Here is a 20,093-nt window from a genome sequence, read left to right as displayed (position 1 = left end):
ACCTGCCCCCCCCCCTCCCCCTCTCTCTCTCTCGCTCTCGCTCTCGCTCTCTCACACACACACACTCCCCCAGCTCTCTTTCTCTCTTGCCACTCACTCACTCACTCACAGAAACAAACATAGTATCAATGAGAGTATTCAACCTACCCTGGGTAAATAAAGCAAAAAGAAAAAACAGCCCATTAATCTTGCGTAATTTTTTTTTTGCCGCTAACTCGTTAATAACGTGATAACTTTGACAGCCTTAAAGGTCCCATGTTTTGCTATTCCTTTCACTATTTGGGCATTGTTACACAATTCCTGTGAGTCTATGGAACACATCTGTAAGGTTAAAAAAAAAAAACAGTCAGTGAGTGACAGTCACCCACACACCGTGATACATGTATAAGAGAGAGAGAGAGAGAGGATACATCGCTGTGTGCGCTGTGTGAGCGGCGATTGTGTGTAAAATGCAGGTGGACCGTGGAGAGAGAGAGAGGGAGGGACAGGGAGACCGCTTCCGCATTATTCCCACTGCTCCGTTGTTGAGCGAATGATTGATTCTCTCTGTCGGCACCCACCCACGTCAACCCGTTTTAGGAAGTGTCAGTGTTTCCACTCGCTCTGTTGTTGAGCCAATTGTTGATTGTGGGCGGTGACTACAACCAGTGCCTTATTCACGTCAGCAAAACAGTCAAATCCCATTGATACAACCCCACATTGCTAGAAAACAATGCTAAACACTGGAAAAGGCCATTTATAAGACATGGGACCTTTAATATATTATGTACGCGGTGAATATATAAATATATCCACAGCATTATTATACATGCTATCATACAGAGTTATATGGGTAGACTATATTTTGAGGTAGGTTGTTATGTTGAAAGCATGAAAGAGTTTTTATACCACTTCACAGCATCCTTTTGAGATGGTGGGGATGCTGAGGGTGAGGGGAGGTACAGGTTTGAGATGGTGGGGATGCTGAGAGGATGAGGGGGTGAGGGGAGGCACAGGAGGGGAGCTTCTGGCACCACTCAATAATAGGCTAGCAAGGGTACTTGTGGTTCCAGAGGCGGAGATCTTCACCTGCCCCCATCTCTGAGCACTCGAGCTGCGAGTGCTGAGAATGGACCACATGATGCCTGGTAGTTTGATCAGTGGTTTTTACACGTTGTGAATATTGTATAGACCCTGTATTTTGTCAATATAAAAACTCTGCCTCCAAACTGTGTGCAAAGAGACTCCAGGGATCCTGGATAGAGATGCTCGGCACCGACAGATTGTCTTGACGTTGTGTGGTTTCATCCAGACTGTTCTCGGAGACTCCATGAAACCAAACTGCGTGCGCATCCCAAAACGTCATCAAGCGGTGAAAGGATCTATACTTACGACAAATAGGAGTTTGCAATGGAATTGGAACCGATCTCTAACATCCTTTTCCCCCCTCCCCATCTCTTTGGCACCTCTGTCGTGTTTTCCCTCAGAGATCGGCAACGCATACGCAGTGCTGAGCAACCCTGACAAGAGAAGGCAGTATGACCTAACGGGAGGGGATGAACCTAGTAGCAGCCCAGGCCAGGCCCAGGGAGGAGGATTCGACTTCCATAGGGGCTTCGAGGCGGACATCACCCCCGAGGACCTCTTCAACATGTTCTTCGGGGGCGGCTTCCCCTCCTGTAAGCGGAAACACACCCATCAAACAATCTTTTGGTTATTATTGATCAATAAACATCACACGTATTTTATTCATGTTTTCCTTTTGTGTGCTATGGAGATTATTTCGCTGCATGTATTTTGATAGCACCGATGTCTCCAATTATCAGTTTCCCAGTAGCTAGCTAAACAAGAAATTGGAACACTGTTGATTGCTCTTTTTCTGTGGTTCACAAGGGGAAGATGAACATGAGAAATAAGACTGCTCGCTCGGCATGCGTTGATCTGCTGAGAGCTGAGATTCTGGGATATTGGCCTAATTAACACTGCTGTGTGGCTGTTCTAGGGTTATAAGATCACAATAGCCTCAGTCAGCAGCATTTAATTCAAAATGAACTCTGAACACAAAATACTTGTCTTCCTCTTAGGGGAGGGATGAAAAAAATTAATGTTTGTTTCTGAAGTGTGTGTGTGTGTGTGTGTGTGTGTGTGTGTGTGTGTGAGTGAGATATAGAGAGAGAGGGGGGTGAGAGAGATGAGGAAGGGGCAAAAGAGAAAGAGAGCTGGAGAGTGTGTGTGTGAGGGAGAGAGGGGGGTGTGTGATTAATCAGCCCTTGTGTGTGTGAATGTAACAAGTTCCTAACGTTTTCTTTCCCCTATTATTTCATGCACACTTTATTCATTGTTTTAAATTATTATTTTCTTTTAAGTTATTTTGTGCATCACTCTGTTTTGAATTTGATGCAAATTTGCAATGCATGAGGGTCATCCTTTTGTGTTAAATGGCTGCATAAAGCAAGCATTTGTTGACTCGCATGTTGATAAGAGTATTAAAACTTGGAACTTGAAAAAGATCTGTTTAAGGTAAAAAAAAAGAAAAGAAAAAAATGCGATTAATTTGCGATTAATCGCGAGTTAACTATGGACAATCATGCGATTAATCGAGTTAAATATTTTAATCGTTTGACAGCACTAATATATATATAATATAAGCTCCTCAACATGTTGGTTGATTTCAAGGCAGGCAAGCTGCAGACTCTGTAGTACACACCTCATAACTATGTTTAATCTGTTTCTGGCTCGGGAGGTAGAGCAGTCGTCTGGCAATCCGGAGGTTCCTGGTTCGATTCCCGGGCAGCGTGTTGATGTGTCCTTGAGCAAGACACTTAACCCCTAATTGCTCCCCATGAGCAGGTTGGCACCTTGCATGGTTGCCTCCGCCGTCGGTGTGTGAATGTGAGTGAATGGGTAAAATGTGAGTAACAAATTGTAAAGCACTCTGGACAAAAGCGTTATATAGAAAAGCAGCCATTTATGGTGGTCGGGTGGCGTAGCGGAGATTGCGCTCGTCACCAATGCAAGAGGCTGCGGTCTCGACTCCCTGAGTCAGCATTACCTGCGGCTTGGGCCGATCGTCATACTAACTCGTTTGGCTGAGTTAGCGGGAGGGAAGTTGTGGGTGGTAATCTGGTGTTGTGGACAGCGACACCTACAGGTCAGGTCTGGGCGCCTGCTCAGCAAAAGGCAGGAAGTGGTGAAGGCAGCGTGGGTCACGCGTTACACTTCACCAATGAGAGTCCTCGCTGCCAGGTGAAAAGAGAGCTGCTGGCTGTCTCTGCATGTGTCGGAGGAAGCATGTGGTAGACTTCAGGGTTCCCTTGTACCGACCAGTAGGGGGAACATGCGCACAACGACCAGGTAGGGGAGGGGGGAATTGGCATAACGACTAAATTGGGATGGGAGGGGAAAAAAATCATAGAAAATCAGGCGGAGAAAAAGAGGATTAAAAAAAGCAGCCATTTACCATTTTAATGCATCAGTGAGTGAACTTATGGTTTCTCTACAGCGACTACACACACGTTCACCAACGGCAGGGCACGTTCCAGTCAGCAGGACCAGAGACCAGAGGGGAGGGCAGAGGAAAGGGGAGACGTAAGTACACTGTATTTCTAACACCGAAAGAAACCCAATGAATTTATGATTTTTATATTGTGGTGAATCTGATAATTATGAAGAGTGGTACAACCATTTTTTGTTATTTGGTTGCCATGACATGCAGACATAACGTGAAACAACTGAATGAGAACTGTCAATGTCTGTATACTGTGTGAGCTGCGAGATACCCTGAATTTCCCCAAGGGGATTAATAAAGTATCTATCTATGATGGGAGTTACAATTCCAGGCAATCTTTGGACATGTTCTTCTATTATTGATGTACATTTTGATGACTGTGCCATACTAAACTCTGCGGTGTCGATCATTCCCAGAAAAGATATCCCATTGTGCCATAAAATACAGCTCCAATGTTGCATAAACATCCAAAAGAGCAAACGTTACATCAGCGACTTGAATGGATCCCACCCATTCTAAAAACTGACATATTCTGTGCCCCAGGACACTTAAGTCAATATTTATGAACGTGCAACACTCTGCCCTAAAGCTAGGAATTGGAGAGAGGGAACCTGATGAAATCTGTGTCAGGTGTCAAATCTGGGACTTCTCCGCAGACAATGAATGAGTTCTCTTCCACCCAAATGATGTTTAAATTCTGGTTCAGGCCTGTTGGTAATACCATTTGGGTTTCGGTCCAACTTAACATTTTATAGCTCCACAAAGTCAATGCCCCTTTCAGAACTCGCCACTGCACTTCATATTCCTCTATAAACTGGCCATCCTTACACACCCGTCGTGAAATACACTGGTTTATGTTCATTTATAAAACTGTGTAGTTAGTTGAAATTTGCACCTGCTGTCTACATTCTGCTGATTCAATCATCATTTCAGTCTGCTGTGCCCACAGCTCAAAATTCAAAAACTGGACAATTTCATCTCCAAATCAGCTTTCAAGGATACTATCATGGACATTTATACTTTTATATACAACTGTTCCTAATCTAGCACCTGTATCTGCCTGCCTGCTGTGGCTGTTTTGTTTCTTTCCGTTTGTCTTGCCATGTTTTAACTTGTTTTAATCTTGTTCTGTTTTAACTTTATTTATTTTACCCCCTGACCCCCTATCCCTCAACAGGCTGTGCCTTTTGCCAGGTCGCCATTGTAAATAAGAATTTGTTAATGACTTACCTGGTTAAATAAAATAAATAAATGATTGTCTATAGGATTAAAATGTTCCGTTTTCTGAGAAGATACGATTAATATAGTAGCTGTGTGTCTTGGAGTAAATTGAATCAATTGTGTTATGTTTGTGTCCAGGGAGGCTTCTCCATGTTTATCCAGCTGATGCCCATCGTGGTCCTGATCCTGGTGTCTATCCTGAGTCAGCTGATGGTGTCCACTCCCCCCTACAGCCTCTACTCCAAACCGTAAGCCATCGCTAACTACCTCGCTGGCTCGCTTACTAGTTACCTTACTCATTCAATCACTACCTCAGTCACTTAGTACTAGGGTTAGGTAGTGATTGATGTTTTTTCATGCCAAAACCAATACTGCAAAACGATGCCGGTTCCTGTTTTAAATTATCTTGTTATATGAAATCAACACAAAGCTAAGGAATAACCTTTAGAAACCATGACCAACGTTAACCTTAAAATATGCTTTTTTATATCTTCTTTATACAGTGGTTCAATCTTTCCCAAAACGATATAGTGCAGCTTTAAACCCTTATTTGACCATGGACCGCCCTACTGCGCTATTGCATTGTTGATTTAAATCAACTAATCAATTAGTCAATGCAATTAAGATGGTAATGCAATTAAGATTCCTGTATTAATTTCAAAATGTGTCTCACTGCATCCTTTTAAAGAGATTTGACTCTTATTATTTTGTCTGGGGATACGCCCACCTGCAGAAACCCACAAGAATAGGAGGCTTAGGTCCCCATATTCAGGGAAGGTTTCAGGTCTTCCCATATTCAGGGAAGGTTTCAGGTCTTCCCATATTCAGGGAAGGTTTCAGGTCTTCCCATATTCAGGGAAAGTTTCATTACGCGAACAACTAAACTAAATAAAATGTAAAATTCGATTAGACAATAGCTAGCTAGCCTGAAACGCAAACGTACAATGGACAATAACAACTTTGTGGCTCGTCTTGCCACTTACCGTTAATTACCATTTCCCAAACTGCTCTCGCCCCTTTGACTGGGCAAGCTGTCAGGTTCCGCTGGCCTATTCATTTAAATGAAACGGCACTGAACTGACCTTGTTGTTGTACAGTATGATCTACGGAGGTCTCGTAGTGGTGACCGGAGTGCCGGATGTCCCGCGATGATGTCGGGGAGTTCGTGACCCTCTCTGCGCCGCCCCCTATCTCCCTGTCTCCGGCTGTCCCTGAGCAACGACCGGAGTGTTAAATGTCCCTTGACTAAGACGGGGAGGACGTGACCCTCTTTGCGCCGCCCCTGTGCCTCAAATAGATTGCTATCAGCTCTATCTTTAATCTTTCAAAATGTTCAGTTGCTATCGCTATTAGCTCTATCTTTAATTTTTCAAAATGTACAGTTGCTATTGCATGCACTCATCTGTGTTCCACTACACACATGAGTGCATGCTTACCAACTGTCCGTCTGCAACACTACTATCACCAACATCTAAGAAGGGAGATCCCCCCTTGAATGGCCCTTCTAAGGTTTCTCTCCTCCACACTGCCTGTAAAGCTTTTTTCCCTATTGTTAGGTTTTAGTGAGTTTTTCCTTACCTTCGCGTGGGGTATGTCTGGGAGTGCTTGCATTCTTTCATTTATTTGCATCCATCTAAAAATGTTTGCACCTTATGGTGTTCTTGTTCTGTTCTTGACTTATTGTTATGTTTTCTTCTTGACTTGTTTAAAGAAGATCTGTACGGCCCATGGGGACATTAACGTGTGTTGTCGGGCCCTATAAATAAATTGTATTTGATTTGATTTGATTTGATCGGCCAGTTCTGCAAATAACAACCACACACCTGATTAATAGTTTTTTAGTTTTTATTTTCGGTCTTTGTTTACAGATAAATCAAAAACACATGTGTGGACTTTCAAAAGGAAAAGAAAAAAAGAGAAAAATCACAAATGTACATATTCAAAGTAAGCTCACACACAAAATCCAAACTCAATGACCGAAAAAAGGAATAGGCTGAAGCACATGCTTATTTTTGCCTATCCTTTACAATTCTTAAAACTAAATATACTTTAATATAAGAAAGAAACATTTAAAATATGTACAAGCAACTGGGTGGCTTCTAGGACCATGAGGAGGAGGGGGTGAACCGAACAGCTTGGATTTCTATCGAGAACCGTTCCATCCCTGAAAACCTTTAAAATATTGAAAGGATTGCCCACTTTTGTAAAAAATAATAATGACGATGATAATAATAATAATAATGTAAAATAATTTACCGTAATACAGACTGGAATTCTGTGTATTACAGAAAATACAGACTGGAATTCTGTGTATTACAGAAAATACAGACTGGAATTATGTGTATTACAGAAACTACAGACTGGAATTATTTTTGTTTAAGATTCAACATGTGTGTCGGTGTGATTTCAGAGTAGTTCTGCGTTTCATCCTTCTCTCCCAGGTCGACAGGCCAGACGGTGAAGCGTCAGACGGAGAACCTGCGCGTAGATTACTACGTCGCAAGAGACTTCAAATCTGAGTATAAAGGCTCTGCTCTGCAGAAGATCGAGAAGGGCGTGGAGGAAGACTATGTCTCCAATGTGAGAAACAACTGCTGGAAGGAGAGACAGACGAGTGAGTAGCCAACAACTGTCCTCACAGGAATTTGTGTACTGAATTTAAATTGAATGAAGTATAATTAAAGGGATCGTTCTGACTTTTGGACCCATAGCCCCAATTCTTACTTGGCTAAGAGCTAGTTCCAGCTCCTGTCTGTACAAGCTGAGGCTCATTGAAACATACTCCACAGTGCACACAAAGTAGATCATCTTGGGCATTAATATTAGATTCTTTGTATATTTCTGCTTTGCATTATTTTCTATTCATCAAAAATAAAATAAACATTTTACCAATATGTGGGATATGATATTATTGTCCCTTGTGCTATATGTAACTGTGGTCCGTGAGTAATATCCACAGTCACGATGGACGTGTGTTGTGAAGTGACTGTGGCAGTAAGCGGTACTGCGAGTTAAACTCACTTCCCCTTAAAAATAAAAAAAAGACGCATAGACACGTTACCAAGAAGTGAATTCACCTCTTGGTTTAGCGGTCTATGCTGTCGCCCGCAGTGCGGCCGACCCGGGTTCGAAACTCCCTTGGGGCATCGAAATTTAACACAACGCAGAGGAGTCACATATGATCGGTCACACTGGTGCTCCTTACAAAACTCATCCAAGCCCAACTAAAAAGTATGCAGTATTTAATTGTTGCTTTTTTGTATTTTATTTTTTTATAATTTTTTAAACAAACATATAAACAAACATGACAACACACGATAAGATATACAAGCATTAATTAACAGTGCATATCCAATGAAATCACCATTTAGTTAAATGTCTTATACAGGATATACCCCTAATACCTGCTATCTAGTACCCTACACACATATGCTCCAGCTCGTACCCCCCCCCTCCCGGACCCCCCATTGGATAATCCATCCATTATAACTTGTTCCTACCAGACACTACCTTTATATGCTAGCTTTTATTCTCTCCACCACTTCTAACCACATTGTCATTTTGGATTCATTGAGACCCAAAATTCTTGCTGTAGATATTTCTTGATAAATCACATCGAGATATGTAAGAATCCAGACCTTCCGGCAAATTTTTTCCGGTTGAAACCATCGTGATGCTATCAGCTTTTTAGCCACTGTGATACCAGATAAAACCAATCTTAATTGTTGCTTTTTTAAGCTTAACGTCTTGTTTCTGTCTGTCTCTCATCTAGAAACGGACCTGCTGTATGCAGCCAAGGTGTACAGGGATGACCGCATGCGCCAGAAGGCGGAGCTTATGACCATGGATAACTGCAGGGAGTTGGACAGACTAAACGATTTGTTCAGAGGGGGATGAGATCATCACACTCTGGACGCTTTTAGATTATTATATATATAATAGATATATGTATGTACATGTTTTTTTAAGGAAAAATCTTTGAGCTAGGAACAAAAAAAACTACTGAAATACTTTAGCCTTACTGTGGACATTTTAAGTTGTCCCCCTCCCTAGGTTCCCCCTGCCCTGCCCCGCCTCTCTCTGCTCACCATCCTGAGCCGCCGACCCCCCCCCCCCCCCCCACACACACACACACAGAGGGAACTGCCATGTTGCATCTCAATGAACCAATCAACGATGGCCAACCTCACTAATACATGAGAGCCCCCCTCCTCCGTTTTCACTCCCTTTGCTTGTCTACTATTTTTCTGGAATCAAGAAGGAAATGAACACTTTGATTGTAAAGCTGAAAGTGAAGCGTTGCAGTCGCTTTGAGTAGTAAAGAGACATTATGCGCGAGCAAATCAGTCTTTCAGAGTAACTTACCGACATCATTGCTCACTTAACGTAAACAAAAATAAAATAAAACATCACAGAGACTGTTGGTTCATCAGAAGATGCCGCCTCTTCTCCCAGAGCTGTTCACCTCACGTTTCTAGGCAACAAGAACTCCTCCACCAGCTCACCGCTTTTCTAACCCCACCTCCCACGTGGTGCGCGACGCAGCATCTAGAAAAGGATATATTAGCCTTTTGAGGTCATCCATCTAGAAAGAAAAACAGCCATTTGTTATTTTTTTTTTCTATTCTTTTTTTACCATTATTTTTTTTTTGTTACAGGGAGACTGAGCTAGCAAAGCGGTTTTGTCTGTAGATGTATTATTTATTTGGGTTGGGAATATCCACACTAGCGTCTTTGCCACAAAGTTCAGAGACCCGGAAATGGACTACAACTGCAAAAGTGGGCTGGATGACAAAACAACAAGGTGAATAGCAGCACACGGAGAAGCCCAGAAGATCCCGACTCAACGCTTCCTAGTTAACCTGCTCAGTTCTCTCCTCAGGAGTTTGAATGGTTGAGTTCCATGGACCATGAACATTGACTTTGGTTTCGCCACTAGAGAACATTTTTTGTTGTCCTTTCCGCTATGTGAAGTCGCTGGGACCGCAATGGAAGGACATTGAAACTGTTAATATTCATCAAATTGTTGTACATTTTTTCATTTTTGAATGTTTTGAAATTTATGACGTTATTTAAGTAACTAGAAAAACAAGGTTTTTCTTCAATGCTCGACTAATCATTTGAATAAAGAATAAATTATTACCATAGACTGGATGGTTTTGTCTTAGTGAATTCGTTTTAACACACAAGTTAAAGGGGAATGGCACTCATTTTAAGAACTGTTATTCCCATATCCCAGGACACTAGTCAATATTTGAGAACATGCACCACTGTTTCTTAAAGCTAGAAATCCGAGAGAGAGAGAGAGAGAGAGAGAACCTCCTAATCTGATGTCACCTGGCTGTAAAATCTGGGTTTGCTTTTGCGCTCCGAGCTTTGTGTTGTTGAATGAGATAATTTTGTTTTATCGTTTCTACTACCTTATTTGATAAAGATATTATGACTCCTACATGTACAAGCCTGTGGTGGTTGTCTCTGATTGCATCGCCACATTGGATAATGTCCAACTGAGGTGGTGGGGGACGGGCATTATAATGTAATACAAATATATTTTTAGCTACTGTTAATGTATGTATGTAAAAATTATAACTAACAACTCTTGCACTGTGCAGATTAGAAGGTGCTCTGAAAGACATTCTGCTTGCTTGAGTTTAATAGTCTAGTAATAGTAATATAATACCAGTGCAATTTGAGTACATTGTTTTTATTCTGTACAATTTGGTCAAATGTGAATATACTGGTATGTGTGAGGTCACCGTCCGAAAGGGTTGGGAAATGGGAACCTCGGTAAATGTTATCAGGGCGGTGGGGTGCTACATTTAATAAACTTCGCATTTTAGCATAATGTCATAAGCGTTGCGTGCACTTTGGGAAACTGATGAATGACCACGTCTACTTACTCTGATTGGTCTATTATTAGTCACGTGATTTCCGCTAAACCCGGAAAAAGTATGTCAATGTTTTTGTAGCAGCAAGAGAGAAGTCAGTCCAATGTTTTGGCAACATCGATGTTTTTGGAAGAGCATTGTATGTCTGATTGAAATGGTATTAAACCAGCGTTTGGCGGAATAATTCAGCGATTTCACTTCACGTGCCACGGGATTTCTGCTTCTTGCGACAAGGACTAGTATGGACTACTATAGGTTTATATTTATTTTTCTCATAGGTTTATATTCCTATGGGTTTATCCCGTGTGTGTCCTCACACAGTCAACACCAAGAACCGGAGACTCCAGACTGGCGAACGACTTTAAAAACCATTCGCAATGGAATTCACAAGATTGACACGTATCTAAATGTTGCACTGGATTTATTCGGTGGATCTGATGGGCTATGCCATTATACATGCAGTGACGGTACTCTCACTCTTTCTTTAATTTCTGTACATTTGTGTGCACATTTATTATTTGTATTTATTTACTATTTCAACCAGATGATTGATTGATTGAATTGATTGAAAAGTTTATTAACAGATTGCAGAATGGGTACAGTATAGCCAGTACAGCTCAATACATACAATTGTTAAGGGGATGCAGACCAGAGAAAGACTTTCGTCTTGTTTACATCAGGGTCCCCCATTTTCAATTCATCATAACATATATGACACACACGATAGACAGTACTGCTACATCTATACATTTATGACATACCAGATTTGCAAAGACTACTGTTTGTGATACAAAAAGTGTATATACTGTACATTTGAAGTAGAAACTGTACATTGGAGGAGGTTGGGGGGGGGGGGGCTGTACATTGGAGGTGGGGGGGGGGGGGGGGGGGGGGTACACTGTACATTGGAATACTGACAAAGCCATACTTTGTCATTTTGAGTGGCTGAGTAAACCATTACTTAGACCCAGTTAATCTGAACACTGTAGTTGGTTATCTTATCTCTCACAGCAGGAAGATAACTGATAACTGATAGTATGGTACCTTTGCTCTTCTCTCCACAGGTTACAAGCCAGCGCCTCGTCCTGGTTACAGGCCACCCCCACCCAATGGATGTGGGTCTCCACTGTTTGGATTTCAGGTAGCCTCAGTGAATGAAAGGTTCTGTAAGTGGTATCATGTATCTGTTAAAATAAGTGTTAAATAGCTCTACATTCAGACGCCTATCGCTGATAGTGTTTGGTGAGTAACACGGGGTCTCCCAGTCGCAGAAAATAAATGTTCTGGTATCCCTTCCCACTTTATCCAGTCAGGAGAGATAATTATGGATATTTTTACTTATTTCAAGACATTTTTTAGTGTCGAGTTCTCTCTCCTGATTAGACTAATGGAATAGGATACCAGAAAATGTATTTTGATAGCTATCGGGAGTGTAGAGCTATTATTTTAACATGTAGACTACTTATTTTAACAAACAAGAAAATACCACTTACAGCACCTTTTAATAATGGGTGACACCATTGACCCTGAAGAGAGGCCTTGCATGGAATGTTTGTGTAATTTTCTTGTCTTTCATGGCTGCCTGTAACATAGCAACCATTGTTTTGTGCATGGCAATGGAAGAGACGATGGTTGCTGTGTGTTGATATATGAGAAAATATAACCGAATCTTGTAAACAAGTCATAGTAGATTATGCTTTTCCAGTGTTTTACCTACTCTACTACCACTGCACAGGAATTAAGCATTTTCTTTTGAAAATGGTTACAGACGGCCATACTGGAGGAAAGAGAACTACATACACATTTGGTGCCAGGCCTCTGTTGAAGTTTTGTACACAGGAAGCAGGATCAGCCTGTGCAGATGATTTAGCTATATCTTCATCTTTTGGGAAAAAAGAGAATTGCAACACTACAACATGGTTGATAGATACTATGCAGACTTAGTTACCACACACTATATAGTCTTGCTACTTGTTTGACCAATGCTTGGTTTCTGTCTACAGTTTGATGTAGGCATCCCGTCCATGACTAGATGTTGTAACCAGCATGACCGTTGCTATGACACCTGTGGTCGTGAGAAACACGACTGTGACACGCAGTTCCAAGAATGCCTAGAGACCATCTGCAGGAACGTGCAAAAGACTCTGGGATTGGACCATAGTGTCCAAGGTAAGATGATCGCCAAAGTAGTAGCTGCTCCACCTCCTTTGCGGGTGAGAGTTTGTTTATGCTGTGTGTTTCTGCACCATTGTTAGTCACCCAGACAAATGCCAGTATTCAGTTTCAGTTTAGACTGTATTTGAACAGGGACAGCACACATGAATGAACATAAAGTCAATGTGTGAGACAATGTTAGCCAAAGCTAATGTTATACTGTTGTCCCTGGGCCTGGTGTTAAAAAGTTGCTAAAAAAGAAAGCATAACATATATGGCATATGGTATATTCTTTGTGTTCAGGAAATAACTTTTTTTTTTATTTTTTTTTATTTTTTTATTCTCATTGATCTACTGATTCATAGTAGATGTTAGGCAGGGACTATGAATGAAAACTAGCTCATTAGCTAACTGGCATATCGCTGCTGTCGGGACAAAACCTCATAACTCCATTTTTTGAATATTTTTTTTATTATATAAATCAACTCCGTAGATCATCCTCCATATGTGTGTGTGGGTTTTACAAAGTTTAAACAATGGGAAAGCATTAAACCGATCATCTGTCTAAACCTCCTAACTCTATTCACCCTCAAATCTGTGTTAGTTTTTTTCATCTGCTGAAAAGTTGGGTTTTTGGAGTTATGAGGTTTTGTCCCGACAGCAGCGATATTTACATTGATGTGGAAACTGAAAGTGTTGATTGATGACATGCATTGTCCCTGGGTAATAAATCAATTTAAATTTAGATTGTCACAAGATTACTTTGGATTAGGTGTTTTCATAATCTGTAAGTGGCTGTTCGGTTTTTGTGATGTTTTTGCAAAGCATCTTTTCACTATTTTTTTTTGTCTACGTTTAAATCGCTCTTAACTTCTTTTTTCATTTAGAGTTTGTCAAGCACTTTGTTACTTAACTCTTAACTCTCAACTGGTCTAGCCTCGGGATCCAACATTTTCCTTAGTCATTAAGTTGCGACCCAAATTTTTGAACCACTGATTTATAATATATATATATATATTTGCAGTAATACACTTTCAAAATCTTTCATGCACTGTTAAAAACATGAAATAAACACAAAAAATTGCAACAAAAGTGCAACTAGGGCTAAAACCCCAATGAAATAAAATAATAATAAATAAAATATGCGTCTTAGCAGATTTCTTAGCTTAACATAACAGACCTACGTTTGGGGGAACTAATGGGATAACTGGGGTTGCAACAAAAGTGCAACTAGGGCTAAAAACCCAATGAAATAAGCATATTGCTTCTTAGCAGACTTCTTAGCTTAACATAACAGACCTAAATTTGGGGGAACTAATGGGATAACTGGGGTTGCAACAAAAGTGCAACTAGGGTTAAAACCCCAATGAAATAAAATAATAATAAATAATTATGCTTCTTAGCAGACTTCTTAGCTTAACATAACAGACCTAAATTTGGGGGAACTAATGGGATAACTGGGGTTGCAACAAAAGTGCAACTAGGGTTAAAACCCCAATGAAATAAAATAATAATAAATAATTATGCTTCTTAGCAGACTTCTTAGCTTAACATAACAGACCTACGTTTGGGGGAACTAATGGGATAACTGGGGTTGCAACAAAAGTGCAACTAGGGCTAAAACCCCAATGAAATAAAATAATAATAAATAATTATGTTTCTTAGCAGACTTCTTAGCTTAACATAACAGACCTACAGTAAGTTTGGGGGAACTAATGGGATAACTGGGGTTGCAACAAAAGTGCAACTAGGGTTAAAAACACAATGAAATAAAATAATAATAATGATAATAAATAATATATCCTTCTTAGCAGACTTCTTAGCTTAACATCCCAGGGAACTAATGGGATAACTGGGGATGTTGTTTGCTCCTGACAAGAGTCTCAAAGTCTGGGGTGATGGTAGACAACGCAACTCTGAGGTCATGCTCAATGTCCAATCTGTTCCTCTGATTTGTCTTCAGCTGGACCAGAGTTGATAAGCCACTTTCACAAAGATAGGTAGTGCATTTTTTTTTTCTTTTACACACGCATCCACTCCCACTCAAAATGGCCCCGCGACCCACTTTTGGGTCGTGACCCACCTGTTGAGAAACACTGGTTTAGGGGGTACTACGACATAAAGCCCACACTGTACGCAAGTACGCTTACAAAATCAATGACTACAGGAAAACTCAGAAATGTAAGTTAAAGGCGGCTGGGTGGCATAGCGGAGATTGCGCTCGTCACCAATGCAAGAGACTCCGGTCTCGAATCCTGGTGTCAGCATTGCCTGTGGCTTCGGCCAGTCGTCATACTATCTCAATTGGCAGAGGTAGCGGGTGGAAAGTCGATGGGTGGGGATTGGACGTTGTGGACAGCGACTCCTACAGGTCGGTTGGGTGACGCCTGCACAGCAGAGACAGGAAGTATCGGGGGCAGCGTGAGCCTGGCTCCCACGCGTTACTCCTCGCCACTGAGAGTCCACGCTGTCGGGTGAAAAGATGCGACAGGCTGCCTCCTCGTGTACCGGAGGGGACACGTGATGCAAGGCTTCTATCCTCTCTACAACTGACCAGTGGGGGGGCATAGTCTAGCAACGTTCAAGACAGGGGAGGGGAGAATTGGCAATACGAAATTGGGATGGGAGAAAAAGTGGATAAAAAAAAAGTAAGTTATACCTGTCTTAGCTTGCAAGCGTTTCCTCTTCCAGAAAACAAAACTTGGTCGGTTATTAAATCAGTATTTTAAGTTTTAATTTTGCTTTCATCCCGTGCTCCATTAATTTCCCTGTTGAGCTGCCTGGCGAGATTACAGTGATGACACTCTCCCCACAGGGTCCTGAGGTGTGTTCTCGGTCAATGTGCAGGCAGGCTCTTTTCTAACATGGTGTAGTACTTAACTACTTATCTTACAAGACAGCCTTTGAATTTAGCACAACGCCTATAAAACAGAAGAAACATACTGTACTTTGCAAATACTTACAAGACAGCCTTTGAACTTAGCACAACGTCTAATATATAGTATAGTATACGAACAGGTCGAAAAGTACCTTGCGGATACAAATCTAATCTACGAATTCCAATCTGGCTTCAGAACATCCCACTCCACTGACACATGCCTTCTCTATTTGAACGACCACATCAAGCAAGAGGTGGACGCGGGCAAATACTGCGGCATGGTCATGCTAGACCTACAAAAGGCCTTCGACACTGTCAATCACACCATTCTGATTGACAAGCTAAAAGCAATTGGTTTTGATAGTTTATCAGTGAGCTGGATACAATCCTACCTGGAGGGGAGAGAACAGATGGTGGAGGTAAACGGTACCCTATCCCCCCCCTCACAGTGAACTGTGGTGTTCCACAAGGAAGCATACTAGGACCACTACTGTTCCTAATTTATGCAAATGACATGTCGTCAGCTTGTGACTGCAACTTGTTCCTGTTTGCGGACGACTCAGCCCTGCTGGTCTCTGACAAGAACAAGTTACAGGTTGAAAAAACCCTCAGCTCGGAACTAGGCAAAATCTGCATATGGCTCGCCGACAACAAACTATCATTACACATGGGCAAAACAGAGTCCATTCTCTTCGGTTCAAATAACAAACTCAGCAAGACCGACGGCTTCTCAGTTACAGTGGGTGACAATATTGTCACAAGGAAAGATGAAATTACCTACCTGGGTTCCATCCTAGAGGCTAATCTTTCCTGTGACAAAATGGCATCCAATGTAATAAAAAAAGTCAACCAACGAACTCGATTCTTGTACCGGATCTCCTCTCTGGTAAACAAGAATACCCTGAAGACTCTGGCAGGAGCACTCATTCAAGGGTACTACGACTATGCTTGCACCTCATGGTACCAAAGCACCTCAAAGGCACTAAAAACCAAATTACAAACATCTCAAAACAAACTAGTCAGACTACTGCTTGACCTGACTCCTAGAACCCACCTCACCCCTGCACACTTTGCCAACCTAGGATGGCTTAGAGTAGACGACAGAGTACAGCAACTTGCAATGGGCCTGGTCTACAAGATACACTACACGACCAAGGTACCCATGTACATGTCAAAATACTTCCCAAAGGTCAGTGAATACCACGATCACAACACTAGAGGGAGCTCCACAAATCATGTAAAACCCAGATTCGGCTCAAACAAGGGACTAAACACGTTTCGCAATTATGCCACATCAATGTGGAACGCCCTACCCAAAGCTGTAAAGGAATGTGAATCACTACCCACCTTCAAAAACACTCTCAAAGAACACCTACGGGAGACTGCAATTCGAAACTGGCCCCTACAAATGTCCTAACCCAGTTGTACAATAAAGACCAAGCATGGCTTTGTCAGTATTCCAATGTACCCAACCCCCCCCCCCCCCCCCCCCACCTCCAATGTACAGCCCCACCCAACCCCACCCCACCTACCCAACCTCCAATGTACAGTTTCTATGTCAAATGTATGTCAGTATTCCAATCTACAGTGTGTCCCCCCCCCTACCCCCCCCCCCCCACCTCCAATGTACAGCCCCACCCCACCTACCCAACCTCCTCCAATGCACAGTTTCTATGTCAAATGTATATACACTCTTTTTCTGGATTTTTTTAGTATCACAAACAGTACTGTATTTGAAAATCTGGTATGTCATAAATGTAGAGATGTAGCAGTACTGTCTATCTGTATGTTGTGTGTGTCATATGATGAATTGAAAATGGGGGACCCTGATGGAAACAAGACGAAAGTCTTTCTCAGGTCTGCATCCTCTTAACAATTGTATGTATTGAGCTGTACTGTACTGTACCCATTCTGCAATCTGTTAATAAACTTTTCAATTCAATCAATCAATCAAGTCTATAAAACAGAAGAAACATACTGTACTTTGCAGATACAGGATGCAGACTAATGCAAGGGAATTTACCAGCTCAGAAACAAGCTAAAGTAGAGTCCTAAAACCTACCATTAAGTGATATTATCGGTATTTATTATAAATAGGTATACCGATACCAGTATTATATCAGGCTAAAATACTCCTACTCTGTATTGATGAATGTTACAGATACCAAGATCTGACTATGAGCACAATGGTGTTTGATGATAATTAAATGTTTTATCCTACAGTTACATTATAAAATAAAAAGGGAGGTCAGCATTGGATTAAATTATGGTAAAATGTATACATGTTACAGTGTGTATAAATAATGTTTTCCTCCATAACTTTCTAGAGAACATAGTAGTTAAAAAATAATTTAAACATCAAAGCAAGGTACTTGTTATCAAAAAAAGGCACTGGTGCACCTCTTGTAAAGAAGCAAGCCTTGCTTGAGCTAAATTGGCCTACTCACCGTAAATAGTCTACAATATCCAATCCAAACTAGTTGGAAGTTGCTGGGACTGATCAAATGCTATGAAATCACTGCATCATCTCCTTGAATGTTGTTGGCCACAATATAGAACAAGTCTATTTGACAAAATCTTAGTGCAGATCGTATTGTTCATGTTTCCAGTTCTCTGTATGTTTTCTCATGTTCTCTCTCGATCTTAATTCTTGTTCTCTGGATATCTTCTCATATTCTCTCTATCTTATTTCCTGTTCTCTGGATATTTTCACATGTTCTCTCTCTGTCTTATTTCCTGTTATCTCGATGTTTTCTCATATTCTCTCTCTATATTATTTCCTGTTCTCTAGATATCTTCTCATATTCTCTCTCCGTCTTATTTCCTGTTCTCTAGATGTTTTCTCACGTTCTCCTTCTTGTCTTTGGCAGCATGTGAGTCAACGGTGACCTTGCTGTTTGACGCCGTCATGCATATGGGATGTAAACCCTACCTGGACAGCCAACGAGACTCCTGTATCTGTCACTATGAAGAGAAGAAAGAACTATGAACCTCTAGCACAAACAGAACTGTGACACCGACGAGGCAGAAGACACTGGGCGAGGCAGAAGACACTGGGCGAGGCAGAAGACACTGGACGAGGCAGAAGACACTGGACGAGGCAGAAGACACTGGACGAGGCAGAAGACAACGGACGAGGCAGAAGACAATGCAAAAATTACACCCGCTGCCAACTTGTTTTTCACAACACTCTTTATTTAGATTTTCTCAGGGATATAAGCCGGTCTTTACCAGTGGTTCTCAACGTGGGGTCCTGAACGGGGTTTCCAGGGGCGTCCCAAGAAAATTGGGAATAGTCAAATGTTATAATTTAAGATAATATAAGATATTCCTTTATTGATCAAATTGGGGAGTTCACTAGATGTTAATCCAATGAGAGAATATACAGCAGGGGTGCCCAAACCTTTTGACATGGAGGGCAAAGGGCCAAAAGGTAACACCGGTAGTTGGTCACGGGCCAAATAATAATAGTATTTTAATAAATGTAACAGTATTTTAGGTATAATACTGTGTTTGCACCTTGTAATAGTCAGGTTAGTTTAAAAATCCCTTCTCACATAGTTAAATTGCATCAAAATAGACCAAAAGAAAATATATAATAATTTTCTGGAACCTTGTGGAGATGATGGTGTGGAGGGATGAATTTGGCGTACGGGTCCTACTATGGGCAAAACCGATACAGTATGAATGACTATTGTGATGTTTTCACTATGGGTCTCATTCTCCAAGGACTTACGACAAAAAGGGCTTTCTCTTAGGTCGATCTGAGACCTTTTCTGGCAGATTTTGTGATTCACCAACCGTCCCAATAAAACATATATAATTTATATTATATTATAATATATTGTCTATATATTCATGTCTTGCCCGAAAAGGTCTCAAATGGCCCTAAGAGAAAGCCCTTTTTGTCGTAAGTCTGTTGGAGAATGAGACCCGTCTTCTCAACTATGATGTGAAGCAGGGTGTCGCTGAAAAAGAGCATTCGTGCTCAGCAAACCTACCCTGGGTAAATAAAGGTTGTGTAATTCTGTATTTAATCATATTTAATACAAATCTTCTCAGGGATGTGGGTCCCTGATCTTGTGAAGTGGGGGTCCGTGGTACATGTGTATCAGTTTGAGAGTCCTTGACACTTAACAAGGTGGAGAACCACTGGCACGCTGTGACCAGTCAGCCTATTGTTGCTTGCCTCACTTAAAAACATGTCTACCAACCAAATACTGTAAACATGTATACCAACAAGCAAATGTCGTTTAAAAAACGAATGTGCAATGAATAGTTTCCCTGTGAAGTACTTGTTTTTTAATGTTTGTTTATGCTACTTCTAGTGTTATAGAAATGATAATTGTTGATGACAACAATGGAAATGGATCTACCGCGGGGAAACGCGGCATAAAAATAAAATAAAAGTAATAATAAAATAAATGCATGTTTATTTCACATGACTAAAATGTGAATGTGAATG

General features: G+C 41.3%; 2 protein-coding genes across 2 annotated transcripts in view; both read left to right on the top strand.

Annotated features, from left to right (window-relative positions):
* Window positions 1-9,855, top strand: part of dnajb14 (DnaJ heat shock protein family (Hsp40) member B14) — a 38,201-nt gene extending 28,346 nt beyond the window's left edge. The window contains exons 4-8 of the mRNA XM_084319529.1: window positions 1,467-1,658; window positions 3,482-3,567; window positions 4,847-4,956; window positions 7,150-7,322; window positions 8,481-9,855. Of these exons, the coding sequence (XP_084175655.1) occupies window positions 1,467-1,658; window positions 3,482-3,567; window positions 4,847-4,956; window positions 7,150-7,322; window positions 8,481-8,605 (686 nt within the window). The 3' untranslated portion in view covers window positions 8,606-9,855. The remainder of the gene's footprint in view (window positions 1-1,466; window positions 1,659-3,481; window positions 3,568-4,846; window positions 4,957-7,149; window positions 7,323-8,480) is intronic.
* An 826-nt stretch (window positions 9,856-10,681) lies between these two features.
* Window positions 10,682-20,031, top strand: LOC311232299 (group XIIA secretory phospholipase A2-like). The gene is made up of 4 exons (XM_084319050.1): window positions 10,682-11,063; window positions 11,661-11,737; window positions 12,600-12,765; window positions 18,499-20,031. Exons 1-4 carry the CDS (start codon window positions 10,838-10,840, stop codon window positions 18,615-18,617), a joined length of 588 nt encoding a protein of 195 aa, XP_084175176.1. The 5' UTR covers window positions 10,682-10,837; the 3' UTR covers window positions 18,618-20,031.
* The last annotated feature ends 62 nt before the right edge of the window (window positions 20,032-20,093 follow it).

The sequence above is a fragment of the Notolepis coatsorum genome (genome assembly GCF_963971535.1).
Source record: "Notolepis coatsorum genome assembly, chromosome: 7".
NCBI lineage: Eukaryota > Metazoa > Chordata > Actinopteri > Aulopiformes > Paralepididae > Notolepis > Notolepis coatsorum.
This window is presented reverse-complemented; position numbering and strand designations above follow the sequence as displayed.

Bases quoted from the DNA above. Each gene is read 5' to 3' on its own strand.
- LOC311232299 (XM_084319050.1), top strand. From the start codon at position 10,838: ATGGACTACTATAGGTTTATATTTATTTTTCTCATAGGTTTATATTCC. The intron at 11,738-12,599 runs GTAGCCTCAGTG...TTCTGTCTACAG, and splicing joins CTCCACTGTTTGGATTTCAG to TTTGATGTAGGCATCCCGTC. The intron at 12,766-18,498 runs GTAAGATGATCG...TGTCTTTGGCAG, and splicing joins ATTGGACCATAGTGTCCAAG to CATGTGAGTCAACGGTGACC.